The sequence below is a fragment of the Desmodus rotundus genome, chromosome 6 (assembly GCF_022682495.2).
Source record: "Desmodus rotundus isolate HL8 chromosome 6, HLdesRot8A.1, whole genome shotgun sequence".
NCBI classification, from domain to species: Eukaryota; Metazoa; Chordata; class Mammalia; order Chiroptera; family Phyllostomidae; genus Desmodus; species Desmodus rotundus.
The window spans coordinates 90,165,390-90,191,469 of NC_071392.1; the positions used below are offsets into that span (position 1 = coordinate 90,165,390).

At 59.9% G+C, this 26,080-nt stretch overlaps 1 protein-coding gene across 4 annotated transcripts in view; it reads right to left on the reverse strand.

Annotated features, from left to right (window-relative positions):
• Positions 1 to 25,776, reverse strand: part of SMARCD3 (SWI/SNF related BAF chromatin remodeling complex subunit D3) — a 31,607-nt gene extending 5,831 nt beyond the window's left edge. The window contains exons 1-4 of one of the 4 annotated variants that reach the window (XM_053926105.1): positions 25,696 to 25,770; positions 23,710 to 23,847; positions 14,120 to 14,292; positions 146 to 357 (exon numbers count right to left, since the gene is read on the reverse strand). In XM_053926105.1, the coding sequence (XP_053782080.1) occupies positions 146 to 357; positions 14,120 to 14,292; positions 23,710 to 23,779 (455 nt within the window). In that variant the 5' untranslated portion in view covers positions 23,780 to 23,847; positions 25,696 to 25,770. Of the gene's footprint in view, positions 1 to 145; positions 358 to 2,503; positions 2,643 to 3,155; positions 6,520 to 14,119; positions 14,293 to 23,709; positions 23,848 to 25,695 lie in introns of those variants that run through there. The other 3 variants (XM_053926108.1, XM_053926106.2, XM_053926107.2) reach the window with 3 other exon arrangements.
• Positions 25,777 to 26,080: the final 304 nt, after the last annotated feature.

Genomic DNA, 26,080 nt, shown 5'->3' on the forward strand with positions numbered 1-26,080 from the left:
AGTGCCCCCTCAGCCCACCTCTCCAGAGGGCATCCCTCCCAGTACGCCGGGTTCCCCACTGATCATTCCTCCCCGCCCCTGCCAATCCCGCTCCTCGCCCATCCCGTCCCTGCGGCCCGCCCCCTCCGCGCTGGGCCCCACTCACCTGCGGCTCCGCGCGGGGGCGGTGGGTACCGGCTGGCCCTGGCTCTGGGCCTGGCTCTGGCCGGGCGGGGGCGCTGCTCTCTTGCGGGCGGGCTCCATGCCCGCGGGGGCCAGGCCGGGTCGCACGGCGGGGCTGCCCATGTATGGGGAGCCCGGGGGGCCCATGGGCGCCCCCTGGTGGGGCATCCGGGCTCCAGACGGCATCCCGGGGCGCTGGGGTGGGGGTGGGGGGCGGGAACGAAGCAGAAACAGGCGCCCGTGGGTCAGACCCGGGCCCGGCTCCAGGCGCGGTGAGCCGCGTCTCCCCCACCCCAAACCCCCGGCCGGTGACCCTGATGCAGCCGGCGTGAGCGAGGGTGGGAGGGGCAGGGGCGCCGGAACCGCGCCGCTTTGGCGGAGGGGGCTTTGCGTCTCGCTGCAGGAAGCTAACTGAAGCCAGGCAACTGCACGGGGCATTGCCAGCCTCGGATTTGCGGAAGGTACCGCGAAAATGAATATTAATGGCGCCTTTCAACCTTTTCAAAGGATGTGCACATCCACATGCTCCTCTGTAAGATAGACTGAGCGGATCCTTCCATCCCCACTTGACAGATGAGACAACCGTGGCTCAAGGAGAAAGCGATCTAGCCAAGGTCACGCAGCTCCTCCTGGCAAAGGCAGCATTAAGCGGCCACGGCTCTCAGGTGTCTGCCGCTTCACCTAGGACGGGGTCTTAGCTCCCTCTGGGCCTCCTGCAGGCCCCTTTCCATTCATTCCCTGCTTCCTGTGCGGTCCTGCCTTGCCTGCGCCACACCTCCCCCCATCTCCACACACTCTGGTCTCTGGGCCCTGCTTTTGACCCCTCAGCCCCAACCCCTTCTTACCCCCCTTGGGCTGATTCCAAGCTTCCACACCCAGGTGCTTCGCTAACTCAGCCCACTCTCATATAATTTGATCCCAAGGTGAAGGCTGGAGGTGGGGCTGGAGGCCGCCTGAGAGGCTGAGAGGGTGAGGATTCTCTGATTGGGAGGACAGCAGGGAGCCGGCCGGAGATGGCTGCCCAGAGGGCTTAGGTAGGTGAAAAGCAGCCACATTTCCTCTCTCATCCTTCTCTGCCTTCCTGTTGGTCTGAATCACCAGAGGTGGTCCCATCATATCCTCTACTTCCCACCCCACCCCGGTGAGGTCACAGCTCCGGGTTCGGAGGGGCCATGGAGAGGAGAGGAGGTGGGTATATTCCCTTGACACTACCCAGGCGCTCAGATACACCAAGTGAAGTGTCTCACAGACTTTAAACCCCGCTTGTCCCGATTCCAGGACTAAGAATGGAGGGTGGGTGGGATGGGGATTGGGACAAGCAAAGCAGAAAGAAGATTAAGGAGCAAGGGGTGCCAACCCTGTGCTCTATTATCATTTAAATTTTACCACTTTACCCCCAAGAGTGCAGCTGCCCCCAGGCGCAAGGAGGAGCCCTGACCCCGCCCCCAACCCCAACCCCCAGTTTGTGAATTCCCTTCTAACTGCCAACTCTCCCTCCAGCCCAGCACTGTCTAACCCTAACCCCCAACCAGCCAGCTGTCTCTGTCCATCTCTCCCCAATGAAACCAGCTTGCCCACGTGCCTGCCTCCCCCACCCACCTGACCCTGTCGCTCACACCTCCAGGGTGGTGGCCCAGAATGGAGCCTGGGCCGGCCATTCCGCACCAGCACAGATGGGTGCGGTGCACTGGGGTCCACAGCCACTCAAGAACTGAAGCTCTAAGTTGGCCAAATACAAAATTCACATGTGTAGCCTTTCTCCCTCCTGGATGGGCTTTTGAAAAGGGAGTGTCCCAGGCAGCGTTAGGACTGGTCACTCAGCTGACCGGCACAAGCACCCCTGGAAAGTTATCCCAGGGACTCCAGCTGGAGGCCAGGCCACTTCAGCAAACCCATTTTCCCTATCAGCTGCTCTCCCATTTATCAAGGTCAGTGATACTTGCTCATCTGCTGAAAAGGCTCCAGAGAGCTGTGGCGGCCACCAGGGCCACCCCTGTGAAGGGCCAAGATTCTAGGGACTCTGGCTGCCCTCACTGAGAACATGCCTTCCTTGGGGTCAGAACCAAATCTGGCCACAGAAAACCTGACTGCTTCCTTGGTACCGGCTCCCACCCTGGCACCCACCCCAAGTTCTGGAGCTCCTGCCTCCCCCCTGCTGCTGCCCTCCACACCCCTCAACCTGGCCCCTGTGGCCTCAGTGTGAGGCTCCCATGCCCTCAGGTGGCCCTGGGCTCCCTCGGGTCCCCTGTGTGCCTCCCAAGCCTGCCCCTGGCAGGACAGTGCTGCCCAGCCCCTTTGGTGTTTAGGCCTTGCTTCCCTGACTTCAGCCCTCCCTTCACACCTTTGAGGCATCAAGGACATCAGCTTTTGGTGGCTGAGTCAGCCAATGGGATCCTGGGACCCCTTCATTTGGGGTCTGTCCCTGCAGAGGGCCTCGCTCAGAGCCGGGTGGCAGAGACCACCAGCAAAGCCCCAGAGTCCTGCCGATAGGATGCAGAGATTGTTCAGCGGGAGAGCTTCCTGCTCACAGTGCCTCCAGGGGTCACCTGCTCCTTGCTCCCGGGATACAATCAGAGAGACACTCCGAGAGACACTCCACCAACCTTCCAACCCATGAACAGCCAGCCCAGCCCATGCCATGTCCCCCACCCCCACCCCCAGGGCTGGGGTAACACCTGGGCCCACGAGGGAAAGAACGGAAGAAAACACGTCTGGTACAGAGGGGACCCCCCCACTTGGGGGCGACAGTCCCCCAAGTCCCACCCCCAGCCCCTGACAAGAACCCATCCCCGGGCACCCATCCCCGGCCGGCCGCCCGAGGACGTGTTGAGGTGCCAGAGCGCCAGCACAGTGCTGGGGCTGGGCCGCGGGCCCGTGGTGCCCCCCGCTAGCTGGTGGGAGAGCAGGAGCCCCCTCCCGGCCTCTCCCGATCATCCCTCCATTCAGCCCGAGCCAGCTCGCTCACCCTCCCCCGCTAACTTTCCCCCACTCACCACCCCATGGACCAGAAACTCAAAAAGTTTGCTTTTCGTGGCTTTGCGCGCCCCTCCGGCAACTTCGTCCGCGGCCATCGGGGTGGGCTCAGCGGCTCCTCTCACTCTCTTTCTCTCTTCCTCTTTCTTTCCCTTTTCTGCCTTTTTTTTCCTCCAACTCTCCCCTCTGAGTCCTGCTGGGCTCTCTCACACTTCTACTCGAGCGGAGTGGGGAGGGGGCCCCTTCAGGGCTGCCCTGACGGCCCACGGCCCACGCCGCCGCCCGCCCGCCGCCGCCCGCCGCCGCGGCTGCCGCATTCCTGCACTGATAAGACAGAAATAGTCCAGCGGCCCGGGGTCTGCCTGTTGACTCGGCGGGGACAGAAAAGCCTGCCTTTCCAACCCTGGTTGTCCAAACAGCGCAGATAAGCGGCAAGGCACGCCGGCAAGCACGGCTCCCGGGCGCTGGGCAGCGGCACTGCAGCCGAGGCCGCCCGAGGGCCGCGGGAGGCGGCGCGGGGAGGGGACGCGAGGGAGGTGGCAGGGGGCTCGCCGGCCACCAGGCTCTCGCCACAAATAGTTTCTCGGTTAGGGAATCCGGCGGCAGGGCCAGGCAGGGAACAGTCAGTTCCAACTTTCCCCCAAGTGGCTCCTGCTGCATTTCTGAGGCCCTTTCCCCAGAGACCTGGCAGGCCAAGTAGGGAAACATTCGCTGGAAGGAATGGGGGGAGCCCGAGCCCGGACCAGGCCTTCCTCCCGCGCCTGGCGGCGGCAGTGGTGGGTGTGCCGGGGAGGCGGTGTCCCCTGCGTCCACAGATGTGCGCGCCCTTGTCTGCCCGCGAGTGTGTCTGCACCCTTGTGTGGGCACGGCGGTGGCGGTGGGTGTGGATGTTTATGTGCGTGCACAGACAAATGCCTTCTCTGTGTGCCTCCTTCCACGGGAGCCGCGGGTGCGAGTGCCCGCGCGCGGGGGGTGCGTGCGTGGCGGGACCTGGCCTGTGTCTTCCAGCTCCCTGTGAGTCTATTTCTGGGTCTGTGAGTCTTTGTTTGTCTCTATGTGTGAAAGTCAGGGCAATAGGGGGTGTATTTTAGAAAGAGGGAGGTGGATCGGGCTCATGAGAACAGGAAGAGAAAAATGTGGGGGAAGGCAAGGAGCTGGCCGGGGTGCTCCAGGATGGATGGGTACAGAGAGCGAGGTAGGCAGGGCCTGGTGGCTTTGGAATGGGGTGTAGGGTAGGGGGCTGAGAAGACCTGGGGCAGCTGGGCATGCTAGGGCCAACCTCAAGGCCCTAAAGAGAGCAGGGGTAGGGGAAGGGTTATAAAGGAGCTCCAGCAGGCTGGTGTGGCGGGAGCTGGCAGTCCCTTGGGTTAAGGAGGGACAGGAAATGGGAGGGGCAAGTCCTGAGATCCACAGACTGGGAGCCCTGGCACCGCCCCTGTCCCTAAAGACCACACCCCTTTCTCCTCCTTCTGGAGGAAGAGCCCCAGTGGGTTTTGGGACCACAGTGGGTCAAGTTTATGGGCCACGTGGGGCTGCACTGCCAGAATCCAGGTGGGGGAGGCCAATTGGGTGGAAAACTTATTTGAAGTTAGGCCCTCCAGATCCAGCTTTGCACTGGGGTGGGGGGAAGGGCTGGCCCTCCACCCTGCAGAATGCCTTCAGAGGTCAGGACAAAGAACCGTGGCAGTATTCTGTGTGGGCAGTCCGGACTGACAGCACCCTGGTTTCTCTTGGGCCCTTGTGTGCTCCTGGGCAATCTGGCCACCTGCTGTCAGTCCCCTGAAAGGCCAGAGAGGACATGTGACCTCCCTTCCTACCAAATCTCTACCCAGGTTTCACCCCAGACCCCCATATCCACAGAGCCTGGGCCCTGGGGAGGGGGTGGGGTTGGGTGGGTAGAATAGGCGGTGAAGCTGGCCACAAGCGACCTGGGGAGGAAATCTCTCCAGCCTGCTCACTAACTTCCAAAACCCCTCATTCCCATTTCTAAGCCTCTGCTCACGATATTCTTTGCCTGGAATGCCCTCTACCTCCTGTCTGCCTGTTCAGAGCATACTCATCCTTCACAGCCCCAGCTCAGGCCCCACCTCCCCCAGGAAGCCTTCCCTGGTCCCACACACAGATCATCATCTTCTCCGAATGTCACTGCCATCTTCCCTGTGCCCTCTGTGTTAGGTTTGGTTTCCCAGGTAGGTGGTGGCCCCCTGAGGACAGGGACTGGCTTTAAGTCCCACTGTTCCCCCCACACCTGGGCACAAGGACTCCACGTGACCACATGCGTGCTAACACTTGCGACCACCCACAACCCAGTGGCCAGCAGAGGGTACTCATCCTCAGTCACCTACCTGAAGGTGTGAGTCACCATGGGTACCCCCACCTTCTCAGGGTGCTTCTAGCAGGGACATGTGAAACCACAGGCCTTAGGGGAGGTTCTGGGGGACTGGGCACAGGTACACCCCTCCAGGCTTTGTGTAGAGCAGAGTTCTCAATTCTTGGAGATGCCTTTTGGAAAGAGGAGGTTGATGGGCACCCCAGCTTAAGCTCCTGGGAAGTCTGAGGGTGGGGCTGCCCAGCATTCCTGAGGGGCTTGGTCTGCGTGGTAGAGGTGCAGGAGGGGGTTAGACGGTGGAACCCAGGAGCTGGTATCACTCAAGTTCATAGATAACTTCCTCCTGGGCCAGTCCAGGACCAGGGCCTTCCCCTGCAGCCAGCCCCGGGGAGATGTCCTCCTACTGAGTGGGGCATCCTACACAGAATGCACACACCAGGCGCACACAGTAATGCAAACAGCAGGGGACCGGCGCAACAGGGCTCTGCCCCTGCGGGCACACCTCAGCCGACTCCACATCGCGCTCACAAGGCCAGATTCACAAAGCCCCCGCGTTTGCATGCCCTCTTTAAAGGGCGACCCTATAGGGGCGCACGCAAGGGACCCTTCAGGCCAGAAGGCAGAGGTGCCAGTGTGGTGCCCCGCCAGAATGCCCACGTCACAAAGGCCAGGATCCCCAACCGCTTAGCCCCCCAAAGGGCACTCAGCAGTGCCCCGCCACTTTCTCCTGCTGGGTGGGAAGGCAGCCACGCAAAACACCCGATTCCAACTGGCAGGGGGCTTCCTCCCAGTCCCCTGCGCCCAGGCCAACAAGCCCAGGCCTCGCTCCGGCTGGGACGTGCGCGTGTCCGGGCGGCCCGGAGCCGGAGTCCCCCCTGCCGTCCCCCCATCTCTCCTTCCCTCGTCGCCGAAGCACCACCAGCACCAAATGGCAAAGCGCCGCTCCCCACGCAGGGAGAGATGAGCCGCGGCCGGCGGGACAGCTCGTCAGCCCCCCCTTCCACCGCGCCAAGTGCCGGGGGCGCATCCTGGCCTGTGGCTGTGCCCCTCGCCCTCTCGGGCCCGGCCGGGGCAGTGGCGGGAGCCCTGCCGGAGCCAGGCCGGGCATGCGCACTGCGGCCTCCCTGCTGGTGAAGGTCAGCCCAGGGCCTAGCTGCAGGACTCGGGGCGGTGGGGGGAGCCGGGGAGGGCGGAGGGATGCAGCGAGGAGACTTAACTCCTTCCCTGCGGGAAGACGGTCACCTGGGCTAGGGCCCGCGCCCCGAGTCCCACTCTCCCCTCTTCTGTGGAGGTCCCATTATGGGGACCCCACTCAGGGGGAGGAGAAGAAGGGGGGAAGACGGGGGAGAATGTAAGAAGGAGGCCAGGAGGAGAGGAGGGAAGCTGGGGAGGGGAGAGAGGGAGGGAGGGAGGGAGGCAGGGGAGGAACAAAGGAAAGCGGGCTGCAGGGAGGGACCTCTTTCTGCTGCCTCCTTTTCCCTCTACCCCAGCAATAAAGCTTCCTGAGCAGAATGGAATTGCCCTCGCAGATTGGTGGGCTAGGGTGTGTGTGTTTGTGTGTGTGTGTGTGTGTGTGTGTGTGTGTGTGAGAGAGAGAGAGAGAGAGAGAATGGGAATGAAGTGGGACCACTGGGAGCTCTCAGGCTGAAGACCCCTGATTTCAGGGTCCTAGACCATCCCTAAACCCAGCCTCTACAACACCCACTTTCGCTCTGGTCACTAAACCCTACAGCAAGCCTGGGGACCCAGAGGCAGCTCTTCCCCAGCCTACCTTAGGGGCTTAACCCTGGATAGTCCATGGGGCCAGGCCCAGTTCCCAGAGGTGAGTGGAGGGGAGTGTGCCCCTTAGCCCCCACCTCTAGTAAGGGCCTTCCTCCAGCCAGCAGACTGGAGGAAGCAGACGGGCCTGGGCAGGGCAGACCAGACCGTGGCCATGAGGGTACCGTGCTGCACTGCCTCCACCTCCAACCGCCTTCCCAGGGCAGCGCACGGCAGTGCTGGGTACTTCTCTCTTCGGACAAGAATGGTTCTGTGCCCAGGACCTGGAATCAAGGGGGCTGTCTGTCTCTCCGTGAGACTTCGCCTTCCTGTGTCAGCTTTGCAAACACAAGGGCAACAAATACGATAGGAAGAAGCAAAAACAAAGACAAAGACCAAGTAGGACCGCAAAATAGTTGTGTGACCTTGGGCGAGTCCCGGTCCCTCAGCTTCCTCAGGAATAAAACAAGGGCCCTTCCTGCCCTGCAACGCAAGGATCCCATAAGGCAGACATGTGGAACCAAGGCAGACAGACATGGAGAAGCAGGACCAGGCCAAGTCCACAGCGACACCACAGGGTCCCCCCCCACACATCTCAGGTGGAGCTCTCACCACCACTCTGTCAGCCTCTGGGCAGGGGAGGGCCTAGCCTTGGGGTCCTGGGCCCCCCTCGGGGTCAGCAAGTGCAGGGTAAAGGTCAGCCAAACGAGTATGTCCTTCCTCTCTTTGCCTGCATGGGCTTCCTCAGTCTGGGGGGCTCTGCGACCCTCTCCCTGCCCCTCACACACAGGCGGTGCGAACATCAGGATGCTGGAGGAGAGGATGCTGTGCAGGCGCACAGGCCAGAGGGAAGGGAAAGCTCGTTTTGGATTTTCAACCAGTTTTCTCTCACTCCCCCCATGGCCACCATTCGTGAGGTGGCCTGTTGTAACAGTTCCCGACCAACAGCTTGTGGCTCTGGGCAAAAAGGAGCCACGCTGGCCTGGTCCCCATTTTGGCAAGGACGGCGTCGGTCTTGGTGTGGTGTTGGTATGGGATCCTCAGTGGTGCTCTAAGAGCCCCACCACCTCCTGCAGCCCAGGGGTTGGAAAGCAGCATGGCTCTGCCTAGTGGGGCAGCAGGGACCGCCCCATAGAACCGTCCGGTTCCCCACATCTCCCTCTGGACCAGCTAGATTCAGGGCAAATGCAAGGGCGCAAGAAGGGGGGCCCGAGGCCTCAGGACTTGCAGGCTGCCAAGACACCAAGCAGAAGCGACCCCTCTGTCCCCTCCACCCTGAGGCCAGGCGCCTACCCCCATCTGCAGGGCTGGGGAAACCCACCCGTCCCTACTGGACCCTCTGTCTCTGGCTGGGGCCATCCCTGCTGACGGCAGCCCTGCTCCTGCCATCACCCAACTGCCCGAGGCTCCTGGGACATCCCGCCCCACCTTCAGGGCAATCAGCAGACTCTGGGCCAGTCCTCACTCTCTTCATGGTGTGGGGAGTGGGGGGACCGGATTCAGGAGACAGCATGGTGACTTCCTGTGGACACAGCTCTGCTTATGGCTGGCTGCTGTTCTCATCTGTGAGACAAGATGCTGCTGCCTTACTCCTGACCTCTGAGAAGGCCTCCGGGCCTCGTCCGGCCTGCCCGGAGAAGGGCAGAGAGCTGCCCCCATCACCAGGCCTCGAGCACAGGCGCTGGCTCCCTGTGCTCCCTGGGCTGGGAGGACACTTGGCTGCACTTCATGACCAGTGTAGGGACAATGTCAAGGTGACTGAAGGCCCCGCTCCCTCACCCTGGAAAGCTGCTGAGGCCTCAGCCCTCTGCCTCTGCTCTGAGCAGGTGGTCGGCGGGATTTCCTCCAACCACTCACTATGTTCTGAGGTCTGGGATGTCGCCGAGTGAAGAAAACCGAACACAGAAGAGAATTTATCTGGATTTCCTGGAAGACAATTTTGGGGGAAATTAACCCAACGGGCAGTGGGCAGCGGAATGTATAGATAGAACACCCACGATGGCAGCCCAGGGGCCTGGCCCCCCAGATGTCTGCAGCTCCCTCCGAGTCAAGGGTGGCCCCACTCACAGGGTCTGAAATGCACTTTCTCCCAGGGAGCCCAACCTGCCGCCTCTCTGCACACACATCTGCCTTAGCTGGCCCTGCCTCCCTGTGCCGTAGAAAGCCCCAGACTCCCCTCAGCTCTGCAGCGTGGCTTCGTCAGGCTCTAGGCACCCCACTTCTGCTCCCCTCTCCCACCAACCTGAGCCCTTCCACACTGCGGTCTCTCATAAGTAACACGTCCAATCCACTTGGCCACTCCAGTGAACATCCCTTCTGCTTTCCTGCGATAGAAGCTGGGTCCCCCCGACCCCCCACTGACCTGGAGGTAGGGTAGGACCCCCACACCCTTGTCCCATGGCAGCTGCCTGCAGGCCTCCCAGTTTTGCATCTTACCCCAACACACGGCGCCTTCATTTCCTGAGGGTTCCAGCTCCCGGTTCACTGTCCCACCCATCAGTGTGACTGTCCCTGTCCCTGTTCCTGCTGCTTTTCAGATCCTCTGGCCTGGGTTCCTTGCCACCTCTCCTCCAGCAACCCTGCCCCTCCCTCAGCCCCTTACGCCAGGGCCATCTCTTGAATCTTGTCATGCCAGCCTCTGCCACTGCCACCCCGATGCCAGGCTCAAGCCCCCACTCTCTGACCACTCTGTCTAGTGCCTTGGCCCCCAGTGCTTGTGACGCCACTGGGACCTCCGGTCCATTTCTCTGCCCTGCATCCCTCCTTGCAACGACACCCTTATGTATAGACTCCCTTCTTTGAAATGATAGGGAAATGCACTCAACACGAAAGGTACCCAGGTGGCCTCCCTTGCATATATTCATGGCTTTCGTACTGAAGAGTTAAATCCAGCCTCACCAACTCCTCCCCTGCACCCAGCACCTGACGGTGGCTGGAGGGACACACATTCCAGCCCAGACCCAGCCTCGCTGTCACTTCAGGAGCACAGACTTCAGTGGCCTCGTGCAGCCTGGCCTCCCCAGGCTGTCCCCCGTCCGTTCACTTCCGTTCCCAATCCCACTGACACAGGTCTTCCTCATTTCCCTACTCCAACCTCCAACACCTCCTCTCCTCCTCACTCCTGGCTGATGCCCTTGCTTCTTGCTTTATTGAGAAAATGGAAGAAACTTCCAGAGACTCCCACAACCTCCCCCCTCCTGGTAGCTCTCTCCCGTTCCTATGGCAGTGACATGCGCTCTGGTCTGGAGCCACCCGTCCTGCCCCCCTGGCCATCAGGGGCATTGCTCCAGGGATTCTCTTCCACCCCAGCCAACAGGTCAGCTTTCCCCTCATTACTGGAAGCGTCCTGACAGGCAGCAGGCAAAGTCCTTCCACTCCTCCGTCTGCTTATCCCGTTGGCCACTGCCCAGTTGCAACAGAACTTCTCACAAGTGTTGCCTCCCTTCGCTGCCTTTGCTTCTCCCCAATCCCAGTTCTTCCCAGCACATGTCCTACTCACTGCTCCACTGGAAACCCTCCTGTCGGGGCCACTGATGAGCTCACTCCACACAGTGGGCCGCCCTCTCCTCTTGGAAATGCTCCCTCACCCCGGCTGTAGGGTACTCCCTGGCCTGGGTTTCCAGCTCACCTTCCCTCTCAGTGTGCGAGTGAGCTCAGGCCTGGGTCCTCGTCACTCCCCCAAAATCACTTACTTGGTGATCCGAACCAGTGTCATAGCTTTAAAGGCCACCTGTGTGTTGACCACCACCAAAGTTTGCCTCCTGTGCCGTCCCCTCTCCCGACCCGTAGACTTGGATACGCGACTGTCTACTCAACATCTCTTCCCGGGTCTCTCCCAGATGGCTCCACCTTTGCATCCCCACAACAAAGCCCCCACTCTCTGCCCACTGTCCTCGCCCTCCTTCCCATTGCTCTGGCCCACAACCTTGGAGTTGCCCTGCGATCCTGTCTTCCTCTCCCATCCCCATCCCCCGTCCAATCTGCAGGCAAGTCCCGCTGGCTCTGGATCTAGAATCCGGCTCGTCCTCACCTCTCCCTGCTACCACCTGGTCCAGCCCGTGAATAGGGGCCAGCTTGCTTCCAACCTGCCCCAACAGTCTGTTCTCCACGTGGCAACCAGAGTGGTCTTTTAAAGGAGGAATCAGAGCCCATCACTCCTCTGCTCGAATCTCTCCCAAGGCCCCTCATCTTATTCGGGGTGAGGGCTGAGGCTCTGCAGTCCCGGGAGCCAGTCCCAACCCCCTGTTCCCCCTACGCCCTCACCTCCTATCTCCCCTCACTCTCCTCTCTGGCCTCCTTGTGGTTCCTCACTCACGCCAGGTGCTCAGCAGCCCCGGGGCTTTGTTCCTTCCGCCTGGAAGGCTCTTCTGCATGGCTAACTCTCATCTCCCTGAAGTCTTTGTTTAAATGTCCTCTTCTTAATGGGCACAATGTGGCCACACTAGTAAAAACTGCAGGCTTCCCTTCCCTCCCCTCATCTCCCCACGGGGCTGCACACCTTTCCCCCACCCTATATTATCAACTTTCTTCTTGTGTCAGTGTCCGACTCCTCCCCACCCCCTTGAAGGTATGCTCCAAAAAGGCAGGGACCTTTCTGTCTTGTTCACAAGTAAATCCCGAGTAGCTGGCACATGGTACGGACTGTGATCCCTCGGGGTAAAGAGAGCCCATGCCAAGTCAACTCGGGATTTCTAGCTCGCTTCCAAATGCGGGCTGGTGCTACATTCTGTGCTCACGTTATGGTAGGGTGCCTGGCGAGAACATCTTGGGTTTGACGAGGACTTTACTGCTGGCCAAGGACTTTCACACACAGTGACCAGCCTACTCCTGACAGAGACCCCACCAGGTGGGGGGTAGGGTTCCTATTCTGGAGATAAAGACAAGAGGTTCGAAGAAACCATGTGTCTGTTGGAAAGTCATGGCGCTGGTACAGGCTGGGGCTGGAACTGCACATCGGTCACCCAACCTCAAGGTCCCTGGGTTCGCTCCTGCATCCCAAGCTATTGTACCTCCCTGACGCCTCCGTGTGGGATGCCTGCCAGCTGGGAACGGTCTCTGTCTGTCTGTCTGTCTCTCTCTGTCTCTCCCTCACACACACACACACACACACACACAGGCCCCTCTACCTTCACCAAACACCTGCCTTTTAAAGGAGAAAAATCAAGATCCCCAGCGGCCTGTGCGTTTAAGCTGAATTACCCTCAATTATCTTTTAAAATTCACCCCAAAAGATCTCCAGTAGACTGTTTCAATCAGTGGGAACACAAATTCTAGGAAATTTACCATCAAGGTGTCCAAAACATTCTGCCACGCATTTGGTAAGGCGCCTTTGGGTCCCGCATTAGAATGACTCTTTAGCCAAAAAAAAAAAAAAAAGAATTTTAGTTCAACTTGGACTAAGCCCCTCGCTCCTGTGGGTGGAGTAGTGGGCAGTTTGGCAGCTTTTCCTGGCCTTGTAGGTGGAGACACGTCTGTGTGACTCCTGAGTGGGAAACACAGTCACCAGGTCCCCATGCCTCTCCGTCCTCCCACTTGGCCACCGCAGTGGGAGCTTCCTTTGGGAACGTGTTACTTGGCCATAGGCAGGTGGTGCTCTGGGACAGCCCCAGGGCCACCTTGTCCTGCCTTCCTGGTGCCATTTGGCAGCCACAAGACTGAAGAAATCAGCCTGGCCTAAGGAAGGTAGGAGAAATGATGTGAGCAGAAGGCAAAAGGCTCCATCTGTGCCCAGAGGACCTCAGGGTTTTGGGGGGAACCAGGCAGAAGTATGTGCGGCCGAGAGGCGATGGCCTGCCAGGGTGTCTGTAATCAAGGATTTCACAAAGCCGGGCTCAGCCATGTCCCCACGCGGAAGACCCTATAAGTCAGCAGACCGTGCTTTACTCTTGGGCCCAAAGAGTGCGGTGACAGCCAAGCAACCCCGTGAAGACTCACCATGGAGTGGCCAGGGGTGGGGAGACAGGGGAAGGGTGCTCTCGGTGCCTGGACCTGCTAGGTGCAATGCCCCTGGTCCCCACAAACCTTAGTAACAAAGGCCGGCTGGTGCCCCAACCCACCTCCGTAAGGAGTCTCCACTCTGGGGAGTCTCTTGCTGGCCCTGACCCCGGGGTCCTTGCTCCCAGATCTGGGATCTTGCCTTGGCTACTGCAACCCAGCCTGTCTCAGCCCAGGGCTGGGACAATGGGACCTTGCTGCCCTGCCCATTGCTTCTGGTCTTCTGGGATCCTGTCTTTTCCCAGGCCCTGAACCCAATGTCCCGGCTGGGGTCTCTGCAGGCTCCATGGTGTGACAGCTCTGAGCTTGGACTTGAGAACAAGGCGTCTAAAGCCCTCTCGGCACCATGGACATTTTGGGACAGAGACTTCTTTTGCAGAGGATGTGTCATGCACCAGACGTTGTTAGGAGGGTCCCTGGTCTCCACCCAGTAGCTTCTCCTATCACCCCCACCTCTCTAGTGTAACACACCAAACCTCCGGACATTGTCCTTTGTCCCTGGAGGGTGAAACTGTCCAGGGCTGAGAACCGCTGCTTCAGACTCAGTCAGCGGGGGGTTCATGCCCAGCTCAGCCACTGATGACCATAACCTTGTACAAGTTACTCCACCTGTCTGGGCCTCATTTTCCCCATTTGCAAGACAGGGAGCCCCACAGCTGACTCACGGGGGGATGGGAGGGTCCAAGCGAGGTTGCGTGTGTGCAGGAGTCAGCACAGCACCCAGCACAGAGGGAACACTTCCTGAGCTCTCGTGGCTGTTGCTAGGTACCTGCCGCTGCTCTGCTTCCCTCCGGGTGCCAGTGGTCCTGCTGCTAACCCAGCCCCAGCTAGTAGGGGACCTCGGAAACAAGGGAGCCCTCGGGGCCCTGCCACGGCCAGGGTCACAAATGCCAGAGAAGGTACCTGTGGGCAGCCGGCCGGGTGATCACTCATCGTGGTTAGTTCTGGGGGCCGGGTGGTGAGTCTGGGTCCTATGCAAACCACTGGCAGCTTCCTTGAGCAGAGAATGGCCATTGGTAGGCAGGCTGGGCCTCGCGTGGGAAGCCTGTGTGTGCAGCCCAGGAACTCGGGAGGGGCTGCAGGAGATGGGGGAGAGGGAGACGTGGCGGGAGCCTCCACAGCAAACCGACTGGATTTAAATCAAAGAAGAATTCATAAGGCCACTGCTGGCCTAGGGAAGCTGGGGTTTTGGAGCTGCTGACAGAGGCATCTGAAGGAAAAGTGAGGCCTCCCCCCTGCACCGGTCCCTTCCCACCCCTGCCTTTCCTTTCCCACTTTAAGTGAGCACCTACTGGGTGGCAGCTTTGTGAGAAGTGCTGCTGATTCACACGCTAGACATGGCCTCAGCCCTCGGACCATGTGAGTTTGAGGACCAGCGAGGGGCTGCTGGGACTGAAGGCCTGGACGTGCTTGGAGACGCAAGAAGCTCACATCACCTCCCACCCCAGGTCGGCCGCAAGTGTAGCACCAGGCTGGGGATAAGAGGCGAAGGAAGGACCCCTGCGTCCCACTCCAGAGCCCTGGGCACGTGCTAGGGCAGATGGCCTCTCACTGTGGAGCCTGCAGCCAGGGTGCCTGGCCCAGTGCTGGGTTCAGAGCTCGGGGTCCTTACAGAGGAGGGAGGCAATCCCAGCGAACAGCTTCCTGCTCAGAGGGGCTGTGGCTTGGTGGCAGCTGGCCTTGGTGGCAGTGGAGGAGAAGCCGGCAGCTGCCGTCCTGTCAAGAGTCCCAGGGAGCTGGCTGCAGGGCTGCTGTGGTCTGGCATACTGACTGAACGCCAGGGTATCCGTGGCACGGGAAGGAAGAAGGCCCCTCCTCTGGCCACGCACATTCCATGAAGCGAGAGCTAGAGCCAGGCAAGGCGGCTGTGTTCCAGCAGCCAGGAGCCCGAGGGATTCCGCAGCGGCAGGGAGTCCCTGGGGTCAATCTCCTGGAGGTTCAGACCACCGAGAGCTCACTCTCTCCTGCGTAAGGCATGACTCCCGATGCTGAAGGCAGTGATCACCATCCCCCTGTTACGGAATGAGCTGTGTCCTCCCCTCCAAAGTCATTTGTTGGAGTCCTAACCCACAGAGCCTCGGAATGTGACCTTATTTGGAGACATGGTCCTTCCAAAGGTCATCCAATTAAGATGAGGTCATTCGGGTGACTCAAATCCAAGATGATGGGTATCATTATAAAATGGGACATTTGGACAGAGAGGCTGACACGCACAGAGGGAAGGCGATGTGGGGAGATGCAGGAGAAGACGGAACGTGCAAGCCAAGGAGACGGCCCTTCCTCATGGGTCCTTGCTCGTAGCCCCCAGAACAAACTGACCTGCTGACCCCTTGAGCCCAGACTTCTGGCCTCCAGAACTGCGAGAAGATGCATTTCTGTTGCTTCAGCTCCTTGTCCAGGGTTAGTGCTAGGTACTGACCCACGCCCAGCCCGGCTCCTCACTGTCCCGCTGCTGGTCTGCACGGGATCAGCATCCAGTCCGTGGGCCATCCGCTCTGCCCCCGCAGCCTAAGCGCAGCTCTCAGAACACTGCGCTCCATAAGCCTGGCCCAGAAGACCGGAGTCGGGGTCTCTCCCCACCCTGATGGACGAGAGAACAGCAGCACCAAGTCACGCCAACCTGTCTGAGCCAGTCTCCTTGTCGTTCGAATGGGTATGCCATCACCTCACCTGTCTCGCCAGGTGACCGTGAATTGCAAAGCAGTAATGATAGAACAGGTGAAAATTCTCTTCAAGTCACAGAGGGCCAAAAAAGTCACCGCTGTTATTAGTGACTCACTCCTGGGTAGCCGCCCACGTTGGACTTGGGTTGAACTCACTGTCAATGAAAATTTCAATTCTCTTTCTCCTCCGATTGTGCCAAAGCATGACCCCCCATCCCGTTCTTGCAAAGCTGCCTTTGTGGACTCAAGAACGGACACGTATGTATTCCTGTTCAGAGTCATCCAGTAAGCCTTAGCCCATCATTCTGGATTGAGAGGTTCCGAATCTCAATTCCATTATCTGCATGTTTACTGTCTTTCCCAGCTGTGTACCATTCATAACTCCAGAGAGCAGGACCTTTTCTCTTCATCCAGGTCTCTGCTGAAGGCATTGAAATGGGGTGAGCTGTGTCCTCCCCTCCAAAACAGGACAAAGCCCTCTCTCCAGACAATCTACCCCATCTGGGCTTTGTCTTCAACTGGCAGTAAGTTCTCTCCCTCACAGGAATATCCAGTTCCACGATGGAGTGTCAGGAGGTAGTTTAAAATCAGCCACAGTAGGAGTGTTTACACCACAGGAATTGGCCAACAGTACAAATCAGAGCTCAGCTCCTCCTTCCCAGCCTGTGAAGAGCCAGTTGTTGGGTGTTTACCCACACACCTCTGCGTCCAGCTCGTGCTTATGTGCCAGACTCAAGATGTGGGGGAAGATTTTGTCAAACACCTCCAAACCAACACATATATCTTTATGGAGCTTAAGAGCCTACAAAACAGTTCAGTACTCACTATACGGTCTGGTCCTTTCAACATCCCATGAAGGGGAAGGGCAGGATACTGCTATTCCCATTGTAAAGATGAGGGACACAAGTTAGTGACAGACAAAGAGCCAGGTAGTGAACTAGTGTGGCAGGCGGGGCCACCACACGGGGTTTAAATACAGACCAGTTGAGAGTGGGGGGCAGGCGGGTTTCCACAGCAGCCCCCGGCCCTTCCTGTCAGCAGCACATCGTTGAGGATTAGTGACCATGGCTTCTCAAAATGGGGTCCCTAACTGACACTGGGGAGGTGGTCCTCAAGTTTTGACAAGGTTCTTCACATTTTGTCTATAATTCATCGACGGGGGGTGGGGAGGTGGGCAAGAGACCACCTCAAGTGACAGCAACCCTTCACACAATGTTTCCCAAACTGAGGCCCACTGACACCTGGGGACCCTCAGGCTCTCGGGGTCAGAAATGGTCTGAGCCGGAGGGATGGAAGAGGTGACAGGAGGTGGGTGATAGGGTGAGGAAAGTTCAAGGTGGAAGTTACAAATTGGGTAAGGCCGACAGCTTCCACTAAGACCACACTGTGTCTTAAACACTCTTAGAAACCTTAAAAATGGGCAGATTTCGCATAAAAAAAACCCCCAGGTTTCTAGAATCTCTTAAGAAACGGAAAATCTGGCAACAGAAGCCCACTAATAGTTTGGAAGAGTCAGACAGAGGTGCAGTGGGCGGGGGGGCTGCCCCTTTTTGAAGGGGAAAGAGCTCTCCAATTCACCCTGCCCATTCCCTATTTTAGGGACCACACACTAATGTCCCTAAGGATGCAGCAATTAATGTCCATGAGTGATCGGTGCATTGAGCACCAGAACAATTAACCTGTGACCTTGGCTCTCAGTGCTGGATGCACAGGGCTCTGGCTGCTCCGCCCGAATTCGGGCGCACCTCTCAAGGCTGGAAGGAGGGACGCGACCTCAGCGGGGGCTCTTGCCCTGACCGTTGGGAGGTCCCCTAACCTCTCGGTGCCTCGATTTCTCATCTTAAAAGTGATGGCGAGTAATAGCATAATCAATAAAATATAATTTTTTTAAAAAGAGATGATAATAATGGCATTGACCTTAAAGTGTTGCAGTGAGGATTAATTAGTGACATCATGGAAAATTCTTAAAACAGTTCTTAAATTCACCATGAGCCCTCCACCAGCACTGGCCGCTACCGTTCTGACCCCACGTGCTTGGCTCTGTTCCCTCCTGCAGGTGGCTGCTCTAAGTCTCAGGTGCTGCTGAGGAAGTGAGGAGTGGGCAGTGCAGGTGGAGGGCAGTTGCGGGGGCTGTGGGGGTCTTGACAGGTGAGGCTGTCATCCACTGAACGGGCACTTTTTTTTTAACCCTCACTGGGAAACACGCTTATTGATTTTAGAGAGAGGGGCAAGGACGGAGAGAGAGAGGGAGAGAAACATCGATGGGAGAGAGAAGCATCGATTGGCTGGCTGCCTCTCAAACATGCCCTGTGGGAATGAACCTACAGCCTAGGCATGTGCCCTGACTGGGAATCGAACCCTTGACCTTTCAGTTGATGGGACGACGCTCCAACCAACTGAGCTACATTCTTGAAAGGGTTTCTAAGTCAGAGTTTTTACCTGGAGGGAGAGGCCAGGGTGACACAGGGCAAAGGGTGGTAAAGTAGAGACTCAGAGGGGAAGCTGAGGTAAGAAAAAGCAAAAGCAAAGTAATGCCTCCCGCAGGGTGGGGAGGTGGACAGGCTTTGTGACAAAGCAGGAGCTCAGCTTCTCTACCCCTACTCAGGCCCCACTGCAGGATGCCCCCCATCTCCCCAAAGCAACTCTGCAAAGCCACCTCTGCGTCCCTGCCGCTGGTGCAGCTGCTGAAACCCAGTCACAGCTGTCCACAGCCCCAGAGAGCTGGAGGACCACAGGGAACTCGCCTGCACCCCCCACGCTGGCTCACTTTCTTTTTCCTTCCAACTAAACACTTTATTAGAGGCAAAGAGTTCAGCCTCTCGAATACGCAGACTGCATCCGGCTGAAGGAGCGCTGCTGGCTGGAAAGACCAGCTAACATTTACAAGATGGCTGCACCCGAGTTCACAGATGTGGGACCAGGGACTGGTGGGAGGGAGCCCCAAGGGCTTCTCACTGCCTTCCCACCCCTGGCCTTTATAAGCCAACAGGGGGTTGGGCCTGGAACCAAGGCAGACACTGGTCACGGGCAGAGAGTCATGCTCTGGGGTCGGGGCAGCACTGGGCATTGCCCTTTATCCCGGGCACTGAAGAGGGCATTCTTGATGTCCGCCCTGTGCGGGGCTGTGGGCGGGAAGCCCGTAGTCAGCATCCGTGCCAAATCTTTACAGAACGGGCATCGAGTCCCACCTTACAGACGACAGACTGGGGGCCTGAATGAACTCGAAGGCTGACACCACTGGGCGGCCCTGCCCCCGCTGGCCGTCTCTCCCCAGTGGGCACCAAGTTCGTGAGCAGCTCGCACAGGCCCTCAGGTAGAAACATTCAAAGAAGCCGGAGCTGGACGTTCCAAGAGCAGGTGCAGAGAGAGTGTGAGGACCGCCTCCACGTGCCAAATGGACAGAGGCGGACAAATGTCAGCGCAGCAGAAGCAGTCTCTAACTCTGAAGGGCAAGACCAAGGTCACTGGGAGGAAGCAGCTCTCTCACCACAAGAACAGCTGAGGACAGACTGAGCTCCAGACTCAGGTCCTGTGCTGGAGGGACTGCCGGATGGGGTGCCGGCAGGTCAAGGTGGGCAGGCAAGAAAGGCCCACCCTTGGGGCGTAGGGGTGTAGAGAGGGTGTGGCCAACAGTAACAGGGATGGCAGGCCACCTCCTTTCTCTCCCGACTGCCTCACCTGTCACTCCACATTCAGGAAACAGATTTCTGTCCTGTGCTGAACAAGACAGAGGCAGTCTGCGCCTTTCGGGAGCTCCACAGTGAAACATTTAAATTTGGGGACATAAGGCAGACGTTACACTAATTGGGGAGCGACAATTAGTGGACCTGGAAAGAGTGGCATTTAAGTCAAGCCTTGAAGAACGAGCTTAATGAGGAGGGAGGGAGCTGGAAGGTGCTGAACGCAGGCAGGGGCTGGAAGGCCACGAGGAAACGGAAGATGCGCCAGGCCAGGTCTGTGCTGCAGGAAGCCCGTTCTGGATGCCCTGGTGGGTCGGGGCTGGGGGAGGGGCCAGACTTGAGTGTGGGGCACAGTTAGGGGGCTACCTCAGTGGTCCGGGCAGCAGACAACAGCGATGGACCAGGGCAGTGACATGGGAAAGAAGGATGGAACTGAGACGTGTCTGGGAAATACAACCAAATTGAAAAATGAGGCGATTTTTCCGACGGAGAGAGAAGGAAGGGGTGGGTCAGAGGTCACCCACAGATCTGGACTGTCGGGGTTGTGGCCAGCCTACACGCCCACTGCAGCGGGGCCCCGGGTCTCTTGCACTCGTGTGTTCACAGAAAGCTCCCACTCCATTGCTCTGAAGAGAAGGCTTGACTAGCCCTCTGCCGCCGCTCTCCACCCTCTCCCCCTTGGAGCGGGGAGGGCGCTGTCTGATGGGGTGGTCAGGGCCCCACACCTGCTGGACACGTTCCTCTCCTGGGTGGGGGGAAGGTGAGTTCAGGGCCGTCTCTGCCTTCCCCTGAGGGGCGAGTCTGCCCTTCCCCTGCCATTGCCATGCCCCACCTAAGCAAGCCCAGGACTACATGTGGGCCTCGGGTTCAAGCCCCCTTTCTTCCGTCCAGCTCTCCCCACAATAACATGGACAAGCCCTGCCCTCTGCACCCACGGCCCAGTTCAGGACCTGGGGGGCAAGGCAGGTGACGGTCCCTCCCTGCACCCAGACTCACCTTTGGGTATACCTGCTGATCGAAGTCTTTACTTTCCTGTGGGGACAGTCCCCTCACCCCAGGAATGTGACTCCGCATGATTCTCGGTTTGAAACAATATTTACCAGAAATGCTGCCATTTATCGGAAAGACTATTGCAAACATTAACAGAGAGGGTTTCCTGAAGGCAGGCAACGCCGCATTCCTCTAGTTTCCCTAAATTTCATCACTGGATTGAGCGCGGTCAGCCAAGCGTCTAGGGTGGCCCAGCTCGCAGGTCCCCGCCTTAGCCTAGGAAACTGTCTTGGTGTCACCGGGGACATCGCTTTGCTTGTTTACTTCATGTCCCCTTTACGTCCTCAGAAGGAGAGACTTCCTGGGGTCTTGGGGCCAGCACAGTGTTTCTGAGCCAACGGGTTGATTTTTGCTCAGGTGCCGCCACGGGAGGGGCACCGGGCCTCTCAGTGTGCGGGCTGTGCCCGAACCTCTTCTTGTCACACATCTCCCCCTCTTGGTATTCCCCGAGTCCCAATTTCCTCCCTGCACCTGTCTCTGCAAAAGGCCTCCAGCGCTTCGTCCCTGGTCCCCGCCCTCCCTCACAGCCCACTGCTCCTTACTCCAGGACCAAGACAGTCTTCGGTCAGGAGGGACAGCTGCACGGAGCGACCCCAGTTTGTGCACCCGGCAGGGAGCGTGTGCATGAGGCTCTCAAAGCAAATGAAGGAGTGGGCGGCGCTGAGAACAACCACTCTCCCATAGGGCCCCATAGAGGTCACTGAGGGTCTGCACAGGACTCAGCATGGGACACTGGGGGACACAGACCCACAGAGTAGCCCTCAGCTGAGCACCCCCTAGAAGCGGACTGACCCCACTGGGGCAGCAATTCAAGAGGGTCGGAATCCAGTTAAACCCGAGGCCACTCCCCCTCCTCCTGTGACACTTCCTCCTGGGACAGGACCAGCTCATTATTCCAAGGCTTGACTATGAGCCCTCAGTTGTTATCACAATGTAAAGCCCTGAGGGGTGGGGAAGGGGGCACGGGGGGAGGGGGAGGGGCAAATGCAGTCCCCAGGCTCTGCAGGCCTGGTCTGGACGCTGGCTACCTGGGAGCTTGTCAGCAGCCACAGGAAAACACGTGCCCAAGCCGCCAAGCGTCAAAGGCAGCTCCACGCCCGCCCGGCACACGCTGAATGAAGGCCAATTTTAGGCTCTTGTGACTCCAAAATAACCTGCCAGAAACTTCCCCTAGCACCTCAGCCCCCACCACCTTCATCACATGGGGGATGGCTGGGGCTCCTCACTCCCTGGAATCCCAGCTAAACCTGAGATTCACCTCATGACCGGGCCACTGGGACACCAGGGGGCCCTCTAGAGTGTACTACTCACTGCCCCAGAGCCTCCCAGCCTCCCAGCCTTCTCAAGCCTCCCTTCCCCCACTGCCCATCCGCAGGCAGGGCCTGAAACAGCCGGGGTCACCTACTGTCTGTAAATGGGGAGCCCTTTATGGCTTAGCTCAGTGCACCCCAAATCAGCGGCGATGCAGGAGGACTGACCATGTGGGGACCTGGCTCTGGCTTACCTCCCAGGGACCTCAGCTGCCTTCCCACCAGCCTCCGCACCCCCACTGGACCTGGCCTCTGCCCCAGACACCCCAGAACTGAACGTGTGCAGTGCACTAGCTCACACCCTTCCTTTAAAATCCTGCATTAGGCCCTGGCTGGTGTGGCTCAGTGGACTAAGTACCGGCCTGCAAACCCAAGGATCGCTGGTTCAATTCCCAGTCAGGGCACATGCCTGTGCGGGCCAGATCGCCAGTAGGGGGCATGCGAGAGGCAACCACACGTTGATGTTTCTCTCCCTCTTTTTCTCCCTCCCTTCCCCTCTCTAAAAATAAATAAATATATATATTTTTAAATCCTGCATTAGAAACCAAGGCTGCCTGCTGGGGAACAGGTCCACACTTACCCTGGGATGGTGCTGAGGTTGTGGGGCAGTGGACGGGACCTCTGTTTGGGGGCCCTGACTTCCCTGCCCCTCACTGCATTTGTTTTCATGGTGACCAGCAGCAGGGGATGGTGTTCACTGCTGCTCCATCCTCTGGGCCAGCCCACAGCCAGTGCCCACGCCATTTTGCCCTGGTACAGCCCAGCCTCAGGGGTGGGGGGTGGAGAAAGTCAGGGCTGCCCCTGCCTTCAGGGCTGCCTCACCTGCAGCGTCTCAGGCAGGGGAGGTTGAGAAAGGCCTTCCCCTTCAGCCCACTCGCTGACCCAGGCACCAGCGACCCCACCCTCCTGCTCTCCGAAGGCCGCCTCCACTTGCCCATCAAGAGCTTTCCCAGGTGTCCCTCCTCTGAGCCCTGAGGCCTGAATCATCTCCTGTGGCCTTCCTGTGGGATGGCCCCAAGGGCAGGGACAGGCTCCCACAGCACCCAGCCTGTTGCCGAGTGACCCTCACCAGTGAGGCAGCAGAGTGACAGGGAGTGGGGGACACTGATGACAGGGCTGTCAGGCAGGTGGCCTTTCCACCTGGTGCCTCAGCGCTTCCTTCTGGACCCGGGGGACTAGCCATGCTGTCTGCCTCTCACTCTGCCAGGCGGGGGCTCCAGAGGGTCCAGCCCCTGGGGGACAGGACTCCCCAAGAGCACCTCTAAGCCCACCCCTCCCACCAAGAACAACCCCCTGCCCAGGTCCCGGAAGCCTCCGAGACATTTGCCACAGCACGTTTGGGGTCAGGCTTCTGGAGGCCAAGTTGGGCCAGGGTCAGCAGGTCCCTCCAGCAGGTGGAGAGGCAGGTGCATGTGCCCACACGCACAAGGGCGGGGGCAGGCGGGGGGTCTGGGTGTCTGTCGGTGGGGAGAAGTGGAACAAGCCAGAGCCCCAGCCTGCTTTCACCTGAACCAAAAACATGGCTTCCGGCTCATTTGTCCCTGGCTCAGGCTGGCTTTGAGAGGCAGGACCCAGGGACTCCGGGAGGTAAGGGTGGAGGGAGACGTCAGTAGGGCCTGGACAGCGGCTCCAGACGTGGGGGAAGGCTGAGAAGCGGCACTGCCATGGGTCTGGCTGGGGACAGAAGTGCTGAGAGGGGCCCATGGAGTGAGACCAGAGGCAGCAAGCCAGCCACGCGCAGTGGGACCCGAGGGCTCCTGCTCCCAGGCTGAGGGGGAGGCAGAGCCTACCTGTACCACGGCGGGTGGGTGCTGAAGGCCTGGAGTCATAGGTGGCAGGGTCCTGCAGCGGGGTGGTCATCCAGTGCCCCCTCGGTGCCTGGGCCCAGAGCCCACTGCACCTGCGGCCCCAAGTGCCATTCTGAGGATCTGAAAGGAGAGGACAGTGGGAAGGCGGCCAGGCCCTGGGCCCCAGCACTGATGCAAGGGCCGCAGGAGGCTGGTGAAGACACCTGAGGGGGCCACCTGGGGACCAACCCTTGACCGGGACCCAGGTAGCAGGCGACGGCCAGCCCAGGCTGGTGGCACAAGGAAGAGCATGGGGTGGGAGCAGCGTGCATGGGCGAAGCAGCCAGGCGCCAGCTCCTGCAGGACGGAGCTGGGGCAGAGCACAGAACCTAGGCAGGGACACAAGTTCGGGGGACTTGGCAACAGGTGAGGAGAGAGCCAGGCATCAGAGGGGAAGGGCATGATTGCCTGGCCAGGATGGGACCTGGGTGAGTTCTGGTCGTCCCCAGGGACATCACGAGGGAATTGTAGGGCTGACAGGCAGGTGGGTCCGTCCACTGCCCCCCCCCCCAAGGGCAGGACCTCCCTGGATTCACCCCGTGGGCCCTGGGCTGAGGGCTGAGGTCAGTGCTGAAGTCCCTGGGCAGATGAGGGGGCGTGGGGAATGAGGAAAGGACGATGCTGTAAGTAGGGGGTGAAGAGTGGGGGGCTTGAGAGCGGTTCAGGGTCATGTGTGGGGCTGGTGGCCAAGGGGTGACTCAGAAGGGTGAGGAGGAAGGGGAGGTGATGGGGGTAAGATGCCAGGAGGGGAGAGGTTCCCAGCTTGGGGTTGGTGGAGATGCCCTGAGGGAAGGTGGGAAACAGAGGAACACCTGAATGGGAGAGAGGTGTACAGGTAGGGGGATGCCAAGTGGAGACAGGGGAGGTGCCAGGCATGGGTGAGGAAAGGAGGTTTCATCAGGGATGAGGAGGGCAGGTTCCAGGCAGGGGGGAGGAAGGAAGGTTCCAGGCAGTGGGGAGGAGGGAAGGGAGGGAAGGTTTCAGGCAGGGGTGAGGAGGGAAGGTTCCAGGCAGGGATGAGGAGGGCAGGTGCCAGGCAGGGGAGAGAAGAGAAGGTTCCAGGCAGGAGTGAGGAGGGCAGGTGCCAGGCAGGGGAGGAGGAGAGGAAGTGCCAGGGAGGGGGGATGAGGGCAGATGCCAAGCAGGGGGAGGAGGGCAGATGCCAGGCAGGGAGGAGTGCAGGTGCCAGGAAGGGGGAGGAGGGGAAGTTTCAGGCAGGGGTGTGTGGCGGAGGGCAACGGTGCCAGGCGGGAGCGGAATGGAAAGGTGCCAGGCAGGGGGGAGGTGACAGGCTGGAGGAGGAGGCGGTGCAAGACCGTGGCGGAGGAGGGAAGGTGCCAGACTGGAGGGAGGAGAGGAAGGTACCAGGCAGGAGGTGCCAGGCAAAGGGGAGGAGGGGAAATGCCAGGGGGAGGGATGGAAAGGTACCAGGTAGAGGAAGGAGGGCAAGACGCCAGGCAGGGATGAGGAGGGGAAGTATCAGAGGGGAGGGCAGGAGGGAGCCTGCCAGTTGGAGAAGAGATGCAACACGGGGGGCGGGGGGGCGGGGAGGAAAGAAGAGGTACCGGGCGGCGGGGTCGATGGGGGGCGGTGAGGAAGAGAGTCAGGAGTAGGGGAGACACCGGGACAGCGTGGGGAGATTCCAGCCAGGGAGAGGGGGACACCAGGTGAGGGGAAGGCGCCAGGCGAGGGATAAGGAGGGCGACGCCAGGAAGGGGGCGGAGGGGAGATGCCAGGCGGGGGAAGAGGGATGCCAGACGCGGAGAAGGGATGCCAGGCGGGCGGGAGCAGAGGAGGAGCCCGGCGGGGGGAGGAGGGGTGATGCCAGCGGAGGCAAGCCGGGGACTGCCAGGCGGGGAAGGCGGGGGCGCGGGCGCCGGGTGGCGCCTCCGCCCAGGGCCTGGGGGCCGCGCGGCGCGGGTAGCTCACCTGCTCCCCCGGGACCCCGGCCTGGAGCGCGGTAGCCCGCTCCCGGCGCGGCGCTCGGCTGGGCCCGGCGCCTGCGCCGCTGCAGCCCGGAGCGGGGGAGGCGCAGGGAGCGTCTGCAAAGAGCGAGGAGCCAAATAGTGAGTTAGGGATCGGAGCGGCAGCGGCGCCCCATCCAGCTGAACGTGCGACCACCCAGAGGCGCCTCCGTTCCAGGGGTGCACCTGCACGCCCGGGGATTCACACAGGCCGCCAGAGCATCCTAGGGAACCCCAGACAGCCCCCGCTTCTGGGCCACACAAGTGCACACAAGCACCCACACACACTTGGGGGGCGGATTAAGTCCCACGCCAGGTTCAGGGCCAGGCTCTGACTGGTCCCCCCGCCC